Source organism: Kryptolebias marmoratus, linkage group LG18 (assembly GCF_001649575.2).
Source record: "Kryptolebias marmoratus isolate JLee-2015 linkage group LG18, ASM164957v2, whole genome shotgun sequence".
In the NCBI taxonomy this organism is placed as follows: domain Eukaryota; kingdom Metazoa; phylum Chordata; class Actinopteri; order Cyprinodontiformes; family Rivulidae; genus Kryptolebias; species Kryptolebias marmoratus.
In genome coordinates this window covers 20,212,317-20,226,617 of record NC_051447.1, presented here as the reverse complement: position 1 = coordinate 20,226,617, position 14,301 = coordinate 20,212,317, and the positions used below count along the sequence as shown (strand labels likewise).

Genomic DNA, 14,301 nt, shown 5'->3' with positions numbered 1-14,301 from the left:
TCATCCATCCATCCATCATCCATCCATCATCCATCCATCATCCATCCATCATCCATCCATCCATCCATCATCCATCCATCATCCATCCATCCATTTTAAGTAGGATCTCTTTAGTTCAGACTGCTCTGAACATTTTTAAACTTTTAATTTCTTTAAATAAAACAAAGAAAAACTGTTGTGGATTTATCAAACCTTAAACTTCCCTTCAGGCACATTTAAATAATGAGGTTGAAGTTAACTTGAAAAACAGAAGCAAACATTTAAAACTCTGATATGATCACAGCTTCTGTCTCACAGACCTTGAGGAAGTCTTTCCTCCCGGTGTGAACAGCTGTTGGGTTCTGCACATTTGCAGGTTCTGTAAAACAAACAAACATCTGTAAACATCTGGAACAACCCTAACCCTAACAAACAAATCCAGGCTGTTCCTACGTGTTCGAGCCTGAATCGCCATGGCGTTCTCCAGCCCGCTGCTTCTCGTTACTATGACGACCGAGTACAGGCGTCCAGGGACCAGCGAGCTGAAGGAGCACTCGGGCGGCGAGGAGCTGGACACCGTCAGCATGTGGACGGTCTGCTTCCCGTCCAGAAGGCGGACCAGGTAGCTGTCCACCACGCCCTCCGCAGGATGCCACGACACATGAAGAGCGTCCGATTTACCGCCGTTAGCGACGGTCACCTCGGAGACGGCAGCCGGGGCTGCAAAAAGAAAAAGGGTTGGAGTTCAGATCCCGATCCTTCTCACAAAACCACGATCAGACGGCCACAGAAACACTCGGAGATCTCTGCAGGTCCTCACCGTCTGCTGCGGTTAGCTAGCTCCTGTTAGCTTTCAGCTAATGTTTAGCTTCTCCAGCTCCTTCAGTTAATGTCAGCAGTAACACCGTTTAACTTCCTGTTAAATCCAGGTTTTATTTATGAGAACAGAACGATCACATCTGTGAACAAACATCAACGATTCTGCAGCTGGTTTGGACTTTTTATAAATCTGACATTATTAGCATCACCTGGGCTTCAAATTAAAGGTTAGTTTCTGCAGCTGCTTCACTCATGAACCCAGGAGAGCATGAAATAAAAAATAAAAGACTTAAAGGACGTGTTTAAGTTCAGTAACGTCAGAATAAAATAAAGATTATTTTCTTTAAATAACAAAAAGAAACCGATGAAAAGCCTTGAAGGAACATTTTTCAGACACAAAAACAATGACTTGGACAAACATAAAATCATGTTTCATAATAAAGGTCATCGCTGTGGCGCTGTGGGAGGGGCTTCGTTTGTTTTTCCAGCACGCTACGAGCTGATTGGTTGGCAGCAGACTTACACAAACAAACAGTTCAGTGATAATTACCGGGACATTTTCTGGGAACACAATAAGAGCTCCGAGCAGGAAGTGTATGTGTCATTAATTATTCAGGACATTTAATAAAACAGATTTTAATGAACGTTCACAGAGTTTCGTCTCGTTTTGAGCTGCAGCTTCTTCCAGAGACGACGAGTCTGCAGGAAACCTTGGAGTCCTGGGAGGGTCCGGTTCAGGGAGGACATTCCAGACTTTGCTTTTTTTAAAGTTCAGACATTGTTTTAAAAAATGTCTGATGTTATCACGTTCTTTGTCACGACCCAGAAAGTTAATTATCAAACCCAAAGAACGCCTCAACAAGCGGAGCGGCTTCAGGCTGGGCCGTGTTTTACAACTATAATTACTTAATTCTGGTTTTATGACTACATTTCATCATAAAACAGAATCTGTAAAAGACGGATTAAAGATTAAATCTGAGAACTACTTTTACTTTTAGCCCCATAAGGAGGTGAAATGTGATTAAAGTTGGTTTGTTTTTCAAAATACTTTAAAAAATGCTGCTCATTTCAGTTAATGAGACAGACATAAACCTCAAATTTTTATGAAAATTTCTATTTTATTAACTTTCAATTATTTATTTAAAAAGGGACAAAGTAAAGGAATTGACGTTTAAACACGTTAAAGGTAATTATACTCAAATAATTTTCATCTTCAGTCCCTTTAAACAGTGTTTGTGCCTCATTAAAACAAGCAGCTGTTATTTTAAGGCTGTTTAAAGTTTAAACACCCAGAAAACTGAAGTGTTTGTTTCAGGACGCTCTCAGACGTGATGTTTGAACATTCCTGCTCTGTCGGTTTCTCCCAGGTTTCCTGTTTCGATGGGAAACTCCTGCCTGGGAACGTTGCACCGACACAATCAGACGTTATATAACCCGTTTGTTTGTTGTTGACTCTTCTGGACAATAAGTTCTGCACACGGAGCAGAAAACACGAGAAGTTCGGATGTTTTACCGGTTCGAGCCTCCAGACTGACGGCTTTGGAGCGCAGCTCGCCGCTGACGGTGGCGGCCTGCAGCCTGTAGAGGGCGCCAGGAGTCAAACCCGTCAGAACCAGAGAAGAAGAGTCAGGCGGCAGGCTGTGGTTCTGGACTGCAACGCTGTGGAGGACAGGGACAGATTCTGTGACCTTTTCCTGTCGGAGATATTTTACATCATGTTTAAAACGTCTCAGTCAGAATCTGCTCAGTTCAAGTTCTGATTAGCAGAGAAACGTTCCCGGGACTTCTTAGTTTCCTCACAGGAGTACAAGGAGCTCGCAGTCTGGATCGAACCCGTCTCAGACCCGTAGATCTGTACTCTGAGTCCTGCAGGAGGGTTCAGGTCTGATGGTAAATATTTAAAAAACTGGTCTGAATCGGCCCAGCTTCACAAAGCTGCACTAAGCCCCACCCATTTTTGGGAGAAAACAAATCCTCCATTTTAACTGGCAGCTGAAACGTTTTCTAAGAAAACAAAAGTTAATAAAGATTAATAATAAGATGTCAGCCTGTCAGATAAATCTTATTTTAAGGATTATTCAGAAAAACTTTCATAAATAGATGAACAACGTGATGTGAGAACAGGGGACCAACACTGTGTTCTTTCAAAATAAAAGCCTGAGATGAAGGAGGAGTCTCGTCCACCGTCCCACCTGTCCTGCAGCAGCGTCAGCGTGTACGCCTCCACGTCTCCGGGTGGTTTCCTCCATGACGCCTGCAGCTTCTCGGCTCCCGCCGCGCTCAGGTTGATGGAGCGCAGCGCCATCGGAGCTGAAGGTCAAACATCCCATCGTTACTTTCGACTCTCCGACGACCTTTGACCCGGCTGCGATTCAGGCGACTCACCTGTCCTCCCCTCCACGGACACCGAGGTGTTCAGGTTCCCGCTCCTGGTCGTCACGGTGACGCTGTACCGCCTCCCAGGCGTGAGGACATTAAACGTGCACTCCCTCATGTTTGGCTCCACCTCCCGCGTGGCCACGGTGGCGTTACCTAGGAAACAGCAGGGAGTGAAGGAGTCATCCATCTCTAACTTTCTGGGTGAAGTTTTTACGTTTTTTTTTTAAAGTTCGGACGTTACCGTGGCGAAGGGCGAGGAAGTAGCTGTCTCGCACTCCGGAGGGGGCGTGGCTCCACATGGCGCTGAGCGAGGTCTCGTCTGAATGGCGGATGTGGAGATCCGACACCGGCGCCGGAGCTGCAGGTGAGTTCAGGTGTTTCAATCTGCAGTTTGTCTTTAAATATTTACCTTCTGACAGAAACAAACTAACTTTATAATTTAAAAAATATTGTTTCCAACATTTCTGATGTAATTCTGTTGTTTCCACAATCTGTTAATTTTACACGATGTGAAATTTAATTTCTCCACATTTCAAAACTTTTATAAAGATTTTGTTTGTAGTTATTTGTTTACAGTATTAACATTTTCTGTAACATCTTTAAATTCAATTTATGTACAAATACTTTGTACTTCTGTTTAAAATGTTTCAGTACTTTTATACGTTCATGTCTCTCCAACAAAGATGGTATTAGACGTGTGTGTTCCTGCCCCCCGGTGTGTGTTCCTGCCCCCCGGTGTGTGTTCCTGCCCCCCGGTGTGTGTTCCCGACCCCCGTGTGTATTCCCGACCCCGGTGTGTTCCCGGTCTCGGACCTGTGGACCCGTGGCAGCTGCTCTCAGCCGTCAGTCCTCCGCTCTCCACTCTCAGCACTGCTCGGTACTGTTTTCCAGGAGTTAGTCCCGTCCCGTTAACGCTGAAGTTAACCGTGTCCCGGTCCAGAGCGGTGCTGACTAACTGCTGGGAGCCGTCGAAGAGGAACAGTGTGTAGTTCTCCCAGCGACCAGCGGGGGGCGACCACGTCAGGAGGACACCGCCGGAGGAGGAAGGAGACGAGGAGAGGAGAGACGCCGGCGCCGGCGCTGGAAACAAGATGAAGACAGGATGAGATGAATGAAAGAAACAAAACAAAAAAATGGTTTGCCTCTCCGATTCACCTGTCCTAACGGTGATCTCTGATTGGTTCGTCAGCCCGTTGCTCACAGACATCACTGCGACCTGATAGGCCGAGCCGGGAGTCAGCTGGTGCGCGGCGGCGCCGGTGGCGTCCCGGGGCAGCGTCGTCTCCTGGACGATGGTGTCGTTGGAGGAGAAGGTGATGAAGAACGCGTCCAGGTCGCCTTCGGGCTGTTTCCATGACAACCAGAGGCTGGTGTCGTTGCTGTCGGCGGTGATGTTGGAAACGGCCGCGGGCGCTGGAGGAGAAATGGAGGGTTTCTGAGGCTCCTTCCTGTCTGTCGTTCCTTCCTCGAACTCTGAGCCTTTTTAATGCTCAGCTGACGGCTGCGGCAGCTTTTAAACTTTTACCTTTAATACGAACATTTTCCCACAGAAACACGAAGATCCTTCAGGATCTTTAACAACAATCAGCTTCAGCTGCTGCTACTGTTAGCTTTCAGCTAGCCTTTTGCTACTTTAGCTGGTTTCAGTTTGTGACCTTTCGGCTCTTTCGGCTCCCCTCCTCGACCTCTACCTGTCTGAGCCTCGATCGTCACGTTGTTCTGCAGCTCGCCGGCTTCCGTCACCACGGTAACGCTGTACAGCCGCCCTGGCGTCAGGCCGAGGAGCGAGCGCTGCGTTGTCGTGTTTCCCAACGTCTCGTTCATCAGCAGACCTGTGGGAGGGCGGAGCCAAAGGTCAGGTGACTCTCCAGCTTGTTTATTGGCTTGTTTTCGGTGTTTTCCTCTGTGTACCTGACGGGTCCTGCAGCTGCAGCCTGAAGCGCTGCGTCCTGCCGGTGCCGGGCTGCCAGGAAAGGTCCAGGCTGCTGCCGGTCCTGGAGGTCACCGTCAGGCCGACCGCCGCTGACGGCCCTGATGCAACAGAAACAACCTTATTAACGTCTGCCACTCAAACCGCAGGAAGCAGAAACCTTCGGGCTGCGTTCTCGTCACCAGATGTCTCAGCCTGAAACGGCGGCGGCGACACAAACACACCTGTCAGAGGTCAGAGGTCAGTACTGTGAGGAGGTTTGTAAACTCTCAGCATGGAGGCTTTAAAGGAGCAGTCCCACTCTTCATCAGTGAAGCTGCTCCTCCTGATGATGCGTTCATAAACGGCAGGCTTTGATTGGTCCGTTGTTCCTCTAATCACCTGATCTGAACCAACGAGCACCTGGTTCTTCCCCCTCCTGAACTCAAAGCCCACAAACATCCAGAGTTTTAATAAGAAGCAGCTGAAGATCTGATGGAACATGGCGTCAGACAGGAAGTGACCGAATCCACAGAAGAAGACTTCACCTGATAACTCAGGTTTAGACATGCTGCCGTGGACCACAACAAAACAACTTGAGACACCAGATAAAATAAATAAAGATTAAAATAATAAAACCACGAGTCTTCAGCTGCTTGTCTTTAGACTGGAGGACATCAGGGACGACTCAAAGCCTCCTTCAGGTTTCAGTCCGGATTTAGGGACAGACTTTGGACTGGAACCTGAGAGGACGATGTTAGGCGGGCGACAAGCATTCCTTCAGGGACCCCCTGACCCTCCGGAAGGTCAGAACCCCCGACTCACAGAACCGGTGTTTTCAATCGCTCTGAAGGTTACCGTCGGGACTCGGCCGGGGCGCAGCAACGCCCCGTTTCCTCTGAACGCAACACACACACACACACACACACACACACACACCCTTTCCCACAGAACAAAGAAACAATGGAGGCAGGAAATGGCTGAACGCTGAGCTCTGCCCACCATGGAAATACACACTGAGGCTCCAACTCCTGTTATGGAGGCCCGCCAACATGGACACACACACACACACACACACACACACACCACACACACAGCTCTATCGCGGTCCGTCAGCAGGGTAGCGGTTCCTGTAGCTAATCATGGAGCAGCAGAGAGGAAAGGCTTCATGACATTAACTCTGAGACACTCAGGGAGGGTGTGTGTGTGTGTGTGTGTGTGTTCACTTCAAACAGCCAGAGGAGATGGAAACAACAGACCTGAACAGAAACAGGTCTGCAGGTAAAGGTGTGCTGACCTCAGACCTGTCCATCTGTCCCTGAGACACACCTGTCCCTCTATCTGTCCCTGAGACACAACTGTTTGTCTGTCCCTGAGACACACCTGTTCTTCTGTCCCTGAGACACACCTGTCCCTCCATCTGTCCCTGAGACACACCTGTCCGTCTGTCCCTGAGACACACCTGTCCGTCTGTCCCTGAGACACACCTGTCCATCTGTCCCTGTGTGAATCCTGTGGCGGCCATCTTTAATTGATTTTGCTCCAGTTAATCAGCTGTAGATGAGAGTTTAATTAAAATTCCTCCTCTGGTTCATCACATTGTTGTCACGGCAACACTTCACCTGACCTGTCGGACCTTTCTGATTGTTCCTGATGTGTTTTACTGAGGATCAGTCAGGGAAACGTTTGCTTTGAAGCGTTTTAAAGACAAGAATCACTTCACCCCCTGAATCTGAGCCAATCAGGAGTAGCGTAGTCATGACCACCTGTATCCTGCAGGTAATGGAGTTCATCTGACCGGCTGTTTGTGAGCACAGAAAAATACATTTTCTCTCTTTCTTTCCAGACTTTGTGCCTAAAACTAAAAAGTTAGAAGAGCTGCGACGTCCAGATCTTTTTGTTAAAGAAAGAAAAACTGATAAAAGTCATAATTAGAACGAATAAAAATCAGTCGCTGCTTCAGACCTTTGGTTTAATAGAATTATTTAAAAAACAAACTAAAGAAACCGACAGTTCTCCTAGAAAAGACTCATCTGTCCACGGGGACATGTCCTGGAATCAGCCAGGCTGCCTGTTTAAAGAGGGACCGGTAGTCACAGGGCTGTGTAGCACACTGAACATGGAGGACAGGAAGCTGAGGACAGAGTTGTCTCAGGAGCAGCAGGTTGAAGGTAAAGACTAGAAGACCGTCTGAGACTACAGAAGGTTCAGGTCCACAGGACTGGAGACAACGTCCCTGGACGTGTCCACAAGAGGACAACTGAAGACAAACTAAAGAGACGGATAATACGAATGGTGACCAAAGAGGTCAGAGGTGAACAGAGGGACATGGAGGAGGCTCGGTTCTGTTCTGGGTCCAATGAAACCTCAAGACTATCAAGGCTTTCTGGAGCCAGATGTCTCAGTCTCAGTTCATGGGTCCAACAGGATCATGACCCAGAACACCATGAACGGGTCAGAACCAAACACTGGACGGTTCTGAGCCCTGATCTGAATCCTGCTGAGAGTAATCGGACTCACTCGTGTGCGCCGTGACGTTCTCCGACTCTTCGCCGCTCTGAGACCGGACCTGCAGCTGGTAGGCGGTTCCAGGCTGCAGGTGATCCAACACGCAGGTGAAATCCTCCGTCCTGCTGCCGTTTCCTCCTTCGCTGCTCCACCTTCTCTCCTCTTCCTCCTCCTCTCCTCTTCTTCTTCTACACTCTGACACATCTCCTCCGGCGTCCGGCGGCGCCACGGAGAAGGAGCAGTTCTGTCCGGGAGTGCTGACAGTCAGAGACACCGAGTCCAGACCGGAGACCAGTTCGGACACAGAGATGAGACAGGGACCGGGTTCTGCAGAGACCTGAGAGGAACCATCCTGACAGGAAGAGACAAAAACATCCCGTAAACTTCTTATCACAACAATTTAATTAAATAAAACTTTCTGTAAAATTACATTTTTCATTTTTCCCGATCAATTAAAAGTTTCTGCAAACTTCCTTTTCTTTGTTTGAAGAAAAGCAGCAGAAATAAAATATATATTTTACATTTAATGTTTCTGATAAATCTGTTATCTTTGTTTTTAGTTCATCAAACGTCTTTTAGGAGATAAATGTTAGAGTTAAATGGATCCAATCCCTGCATTGAGGAGCTGACAGAGGAGAGAAGATCAGGACAGGGATCTTCAGGATCTGGATGTGGGAAAGTTGAGGAACCGGCAGCTTTTGTTTTCCATGAAGGAGGAAACAACAAACTTTTACAGCCGGCTTCAGTCTGAGGGAACAGGAGTCCCAGAACGGAGACCAGGACCTGGACTTTGATGCCATTGTTCTGGAAACCCCCAGAGGTGCTGGAGTCCAAACTCCTCCACAACATCAAAGACAGCCTGAAAGTTCCCGTCCAGGTGGTAGGCAGAACGTCTCCAGCTTCTGTTCTGGGTTCTGCTGAGCGTTCTGCAGTTTAATCCAGTAATCTGGACCAGATTCTTTTATTTGTTCTTTCCAGGCGGCATCTGATCTGACACTTCAAGAGGTTCTGATGATGAGGAACCAAGCGATGAAGAGTTTCAGGTGGTTTTCTGTCCCAAGGTGTCCAACAGACTGCAGATGGACCGGTCCAGAACCCGTCCCCCTCTTCTCCCTCTGGTTTTACATCGTCTTGGTGAAAAAAGCTCCAACAGAACCTGATCCGAGCCCAGAACCATCACCAGTTTTCCAAACATGGTTGAAGAGTGAGCCTCAATAAGACCAGGGACCCTCCCTCGCCTGCCGCCCAGCAAACATGGCGCCTGACCAGCTTCCTCCGTAGGGCGGCCGGGCTCAGCCTCAGAGATCAGGTGAGGAGCTCGGATCAGAGCCGCTGCTCCTCCTCATCGAGAGGAGTCAGCTGAGGAGGTTCATCTGATCAGGACGCCTCCCTTTGGAGGTTTCTCAGGCATGTCCCACTGGGAGGAGACCCAGAACTCTCTAGAGGGGTTCTGGATCCTCCAGGAGGAGCTGGAGGAGGTCTGGGTTTCCCTCCTGGACCCGACCACAGATAGGTGGAAGACGGAGACGAGCCGGCAGCCCGGTGAGATCCTGAACCAGAGGAGGCGAGGAGCGTCCGCCATCACTACATCACACCTCCGAGCCGTGAAGCCGACCGTTACGGCCTCGCCTGGTGGCTCAGAGGCACGACGGCGGCGGGACTGAAGGGTGACTCATCAGATAAAAAGCCAAACAAAAAAACTATCTGAGGAGTTTCCGTGTCGTGATTCAGATTATACTTGTTAGGTCAGATGTGTTTAATTTGTCTGTTTTATTGTTTGGTGGGTTTTAAGCTACTTAAATATTAATTAACTGATTCTACTGTTTGTGTAAAAACCCAACAAGGAACAAGATTTAAAAATAAACATCAGCAGCTGTCAATCGGACCATCTAAGCAGACAAAAGAAACTTTTCTGTTAAACTTCAGGGTTTCAAAGCGAACTTCCTGGACGCTCACAGCTACCGCTTCTGTCATCGGCTGCTAACAGAGAAATAACTCAAATATGGGTTTAATTTACAACCTGAGCTGAACGGTGACGGTGCACAAAGTGACTCGACTCAGAGAGGACAAACTGAAACTGAGACACTTCTGAAGCTGCAGGAATGTTCGGCCTTATCGCTTCGGCCGGCTGCAGGTCCGTCTGCGTTTCAGCGATAAGATGGCCGACCGCGAGAAATAAAACAACACGTCTCTGGAGAAGAGCTTCAGGGAGTTCAGAGACGAGAAGAACCAGGAAGTGATTCTGAGACGAGTCAAACGGAGACGATGAGGGACTCGGATCAGGTCTGTTTCATGAACAGCCGAAAGCTGCTTTTAAATCAGCTGAAGGCGTTCAGGCTGGACGGATCCGTCCACAGAGACGTGAGACAGGGACGGAGGACAATGACTCTGAACCTTCTGCTGGTTTAAGGAGAACCAGGTGAAGGTCCCGGATGGTCCAATAAAGTCCAGCTGAGAACCTCTGACTGTTGGACCCATCAGGAGCTGGAGACGTTTGGACATAAAGAATGGACAGAAAGTCCAGCTGGAGACGGACCTGATGGAGACGTATCGGCTTTTGGGGGGAGGGGTGTGTGTGTGTGAATAATTATGCATGCTCAGGTTTTCTGTATTTTTTTCTAGTTTGTTTCACAATAAAAGCACGTTCAGAGTTGGTTTTCACTCCAACAGAGTGTCTTAATGAAAACAGAGAGAACTGGACCGGGTCGGACCGGGCCGGAGCCGATCAGACACAGATCTGGACCGGGTCAGACAGAATCAGAAGAAATTTATTCAGATTTAATCGATGCTGCGTCTGAAGCTTCTGTTGAATCTTTGTGACGTTTAAGCCGCTCACAGCTGCCTACATTTAAACTCCGACCCGACCCGACCCGACAAACACCTCGACCCAGAACCAGGTTCAGCGTGTGACGCTTTCGTTGCACGTTTGTTCTGCGTGGGAGAACCCGGTTCGACTGAAAGACGTCATTCCTGCATCGGTTCTAACCTGGAACTCTTTAAGATAAATGTTTGAGTGTAAAATAACAAAAAACATCAAACAAGTTTTAAGAGTCGAGAATCTCTTCAGTTCTGCTGATCTGTTTGTTTCCTTCGCTTCAATCATCGAGTTTCAAAGTGATAAAAAACACAAAAAACTACGATTTTCACATCATCCAATCAGTCCTAACTTCATTATTTGTCTTTTATCATTAAAAAAAATAAGAAGTTTTAAATATAAAAACATTTTACATCAGCTCAGCAGAAAACAAACAGTTTCAGAAACATATTTTACAAATAAAATAATAAACTTAATGTGAAACCTTTTAATTACAAATAAAACAGCAGCAGCTCTTTTATTCAGGGTTTGAATTTCAAGATGTTTTAATTAATTTTAGGCCGTTTTATAAATCTAACAACAAATTTCTGCTCTACAGAAAAAAAAGATGAATAACAGAAAAATCTGAACTTTTATAAATAAGTTTCTAATCAGTTTATAAACTTTGTTCCCTTTTAGAGTAAAATTATGAAAACAAAACTTTGTTTTCATAATTTTTACTGCGTTACAACTAACAGCTTATTTTTAATCTTAATAAGATTCACAAACTTTTTTCTAACGTGAACTGAAACGAATAATTATTTGATAAATTATTTTTAAAAAGTCAGTTTTATCTTTTAGAACAGGAGTTAAACTTCCTTACAGAGGAGCCGAACTCAGGGAATGTTTATTTAAAATATATAGATATTTAGATATTTAGTTTGAAGGTTTATGGTAAATTATTTGGACAGATTTATTAACGACAATATATAAGATTTAGATTAAAGAAGATCAGATTTAAAGGACTGGAACTTCAGGGATTAGTTCAGGTTTATTTTATTACATTAAAAATATTTTACGGCCTGAAACTATTTGTAATAAGGGCCGTTTCTGGCCCGCGGACCTCGAGTTTGACGTGTTTTATGGGAATAAACAAACTCATTAAAGCTGCGATGTTTAAATACATGATTGAACAAACAGCTGATCTTTAAAACTCACCTGCAGCAGCAGCAGCAGCAGCAGCAGACAGGTGAGCCTCAGGCAGCAGAAGACACTCAGAAGTTTACATTTCAGCATGTTGCTCGTCCTTCAGCTCCTCAGACCATAATCCTGAGCTCCGAGCAGCTGCTGGAGGTCGTCTCCGGACGGACAGACGTGGACAGACGTGGGAAATATTCCTTCTCTTCCTCCTTCAGAGTCCGGCTGGAAGGCTGAGTTCAGGACTGCAACCTGGTTTAAAACAAAGTAAATCCTTCTTTCAGTTTCCTGTCAGCCGTCGTCTCTGTTGGGACTCGTGTCCATCCTCGACTCGAGTGTCCTCAGACTGGACCTCCGGAGCCCGTCTCACCAGCTGCGTGTCTCACTTCCTGCCTGTCTGCCTGTCTGGACTCTGACGGACTTCCTCACTCGGGTCGCTGCGAAGGCTCGACTGCAGACGAATAACAGAGCTGAGCGCAGCAGCGCCGGTCGACGTGGCTCCGCCCACATCTTCACCTGCTGCAGGTGAGCTTCCATCAGATCTGAGGACATCAGACTGAAATAGTTTAAAAAGCTGAAGAAATGAAGCAAATATTTAACTTCAGAAGAAACCTGAGTTTAAATGTTTAATGATGATGTAATGTTTACATTTTTATAACTTTTATATTTTTTCCACCTGATGTCATAAAAGTTCATCTGAAACGAATCAAACATGGAGGAAGAAACGTCCTTCAGGTCCAGATGATCCTGATCCGGTCTGCAGGTTCTAAAAGCAGAACCTGGTTCAGCTCCTGACCCAACAGAACTCCAGAATCAGCCCAAACCATCAGCCCTCCACCACCGTGCTGACAGCTGCAGTGCATTCTGGGTAAACATCTGTCCTCTGGTCTGCAGAGGAGCCCAAACCATCAGCCCTCCACCACCGTGCTGACAGCTGCAGTGCATTCTGGGTAAACATCTGTCCTCTGGTTCTGGTTCTGCTCCAGAAGTCTTCTGGTTCCTTCAGATGAACCTAAGTGGAGCTGCCATGTTGAGGCTTTAACCTTTGACCTGCTGACTGAGGCCTGTAGAGTCTCTGAGCACTGCACGGTCTGACCTTCAGGGTGAGATCAGCAGTGGTCTTAATCTTCCTCTCTGTAGAACGATGGACTCTAAATGACCTTTGACCTTTCCCAGATTGATTCTCTGACGACCTGAAGACTAAAACTGAAAGACAGACTTTATCTTATAAATGTATTTATTCTTATAACTAAATAAGCCAACTGAAGTAACAGATTGGACTAATTATAAACTTCCATAAATAATAAGAAACACACATGAATTTGATCTTTTACTCATTTATTTATAGAATAAAGGTACCAACTCTGGTCATTATTCATCTTATTTTATTCTGAAATAAAACTCATCCTCTTCTTTGATCCCAGAACCGTTTAAATCTTGGATTTATTTATTTTAACGGCCATTTTGGTTCAACTCTCTGGTTCGTGGCTCGTTTTAATAAAGTTTCAGATTCTTTAAAGAATTCAGTTTTATATTTGTGAAGAGATCAATCAGGAGGCAGAAAATGGCGGACAGTGAACATTAAAGGTCAGAGTTGATGTTTGTGCTCAGCAGCCTCGGAGGTCAAAGGTCAAACTCTTTTTGTTCCAGTTGGTTTGAGCCACATTTAGTGGCCCACACCTCTTTCCTTCCTTCCTGCTCCCGTCCTCCTCTCAGTTTCAGCTCAGTTCCCCGCCTCTCAGCGCTCGCTGTTCACCGTCACTAACTGAAGAAACGACAACAACAACACAACAACACAAACGTTCTTCTCTTCAGTGTCTTTATTGCACAGATTACAGGTAACAACAGGTACGCAGAGAGTAGATAGGAGGTTACAGCACAATGCTCTGGACCATGACAACATTCATGTTAGTTTGTAGTACATTATCATACGTATATTAGTAAAACTGTACGTACACTAATCAGCCTCAGGTGTCCTAGGACTGATCTGTAATGCCCTCAGTTTAAAGGGACCCTAACGAGTGTCACACACCTGCAGGCTCAACCATCATTTGTTCACCTGGACCAAAAACACGACCAGGAGAGATGAATGAGAATAAAACCTGAACAGATCTGACTGAGCTGATCAGCCAAACACCTGCCAGGGTAACTACAGGGTAACTACAGGGTAACTACAGGTACCTGCCCCTGTAGTTACCTGTAGTTACCCTGTAGTTACCCTGTAGTTACCCTGTAGTTACCTGTAGTTACCCTGTAGTTGCCCCGGCAGGCAGCAGGTCTGTAACCTGTCTGTGTCGGACAGTTTCATGTATTGTTGACAGTTTTTTGTCTCCGCGGTGAATCTTTGTGTTCGTATTTAACCCAGCAGTGAACGGAGCTGGAAAATCAAACGGATCCATCGTTTAAACCACAGGATGGGAAATATTTTTACTTTTTAAAGAAGAGCAACCGCCTGAACCTAAACCTGAACCTGAACCTGTTTAGGGTCCCTTTAAAGCTTAGTCAACAATCGTAAACAAGAAAGTACTCAACATGTTCCACAGCCTACTGTACAGACACAATACTACGTCAGAGGCAGTGTGTGGTGCTGCTGCTCCAGCTGCTGCTCCAGCTGTTAGTCCAGCTGCTGCTCCAGCTGTTAGTCCAGCTGCTGGTCCAGCTGTTAGTCCAGCTGCGGCTCCAGCTGCTGCTCCAGCTGCTGCTCCAGCTGTTAGTC

General features: G+C 46.6%; 2 protein-coding genes across 5 annotated transcripts in view; both read right to left on the bottom strand.

Annotated features, from left to right (window-relative positions):
• The window catches only part of ptprb (protein tyrosine phosphatase receptor type b), a 30,214-nt gene extending 18,305 nt beyond the window's left edge, over window positions 1–11,909 (bottom strand). Inside the window, exons 1-12 of one of the 2 annotated variants that reach the window (XM_017439283.3) lie at window positions 11,607–11,909; window positions 7,607–7,946; window positions 5,089–5,208; window positions 4,869–5,009; window positions 4,333–4,590; window positions 3,991–4,257; window positions 3,419–3,535; window positions 3,184–3,330; window positions 2,991–3,108; window positions 2,312–2,457; window positions 433–699; window positions 300–358 (exon numbers count right to left, since the gene is read on the bottom strand). In XM_017439283.3, the coding sequence (XP_017294772.1) occupies window positions 300–358; window positions 433–699; window positions 2,312–2,457; window positions 2,991–3,108; window positions 3,184–3,330; window positions 3,419–3,535; window positions 3,991–4,257; window positions 4,333–4,590; window positions 4,869–5,009; window positions 5,089–5,208; window positions 7,607–7,946; window positions 11,607–11,684 (2,058 nt within the window). In that variant the 5' untranslated portion in view covers window positions 11,685–11,909. The remainder of the gene's footprint in view (window positions 1–299; window positions 359–432; window positions 700–2,311; window positions 2,458–2,990; window positions 3,109–3,183; window positions 3,331–3,418; window positions 3,536–3,990; window positions 4,258–4,332; window positions 4,591–4,868; window positions 5,010–5,088; window positions 5,209–7,606; window positions 7,947–11,606) is intronic. The other variant, XM_017439282.3, reaches the window with a different exon arrangement.
• A 92-nt stretch (window positions 11,910–12,001) lies between these two features.
• The window catches only part of ptprr (protein tyrosine phosphatase receptor type R), a 29,018-nt gene continuing 26,718 nt past the window's right edge, over window positions 12,002–14,301 (bottom strand). For 2 of the 3 annotated variants that reach the window (XR_003038338.2, XM_025002264.2), the window contains exon 17: window positions 12,693–13,350. The gene's annotated coding sequence lies outside the window, so the exon portion shown is untranslated. Of the gene's footprint in view, window positions 12,128–12,692; window positions 13,351–14,301 lie in introns of those variants that run through there. The other variant, XR_003038339.2, reaches the window with a different exon arrangement.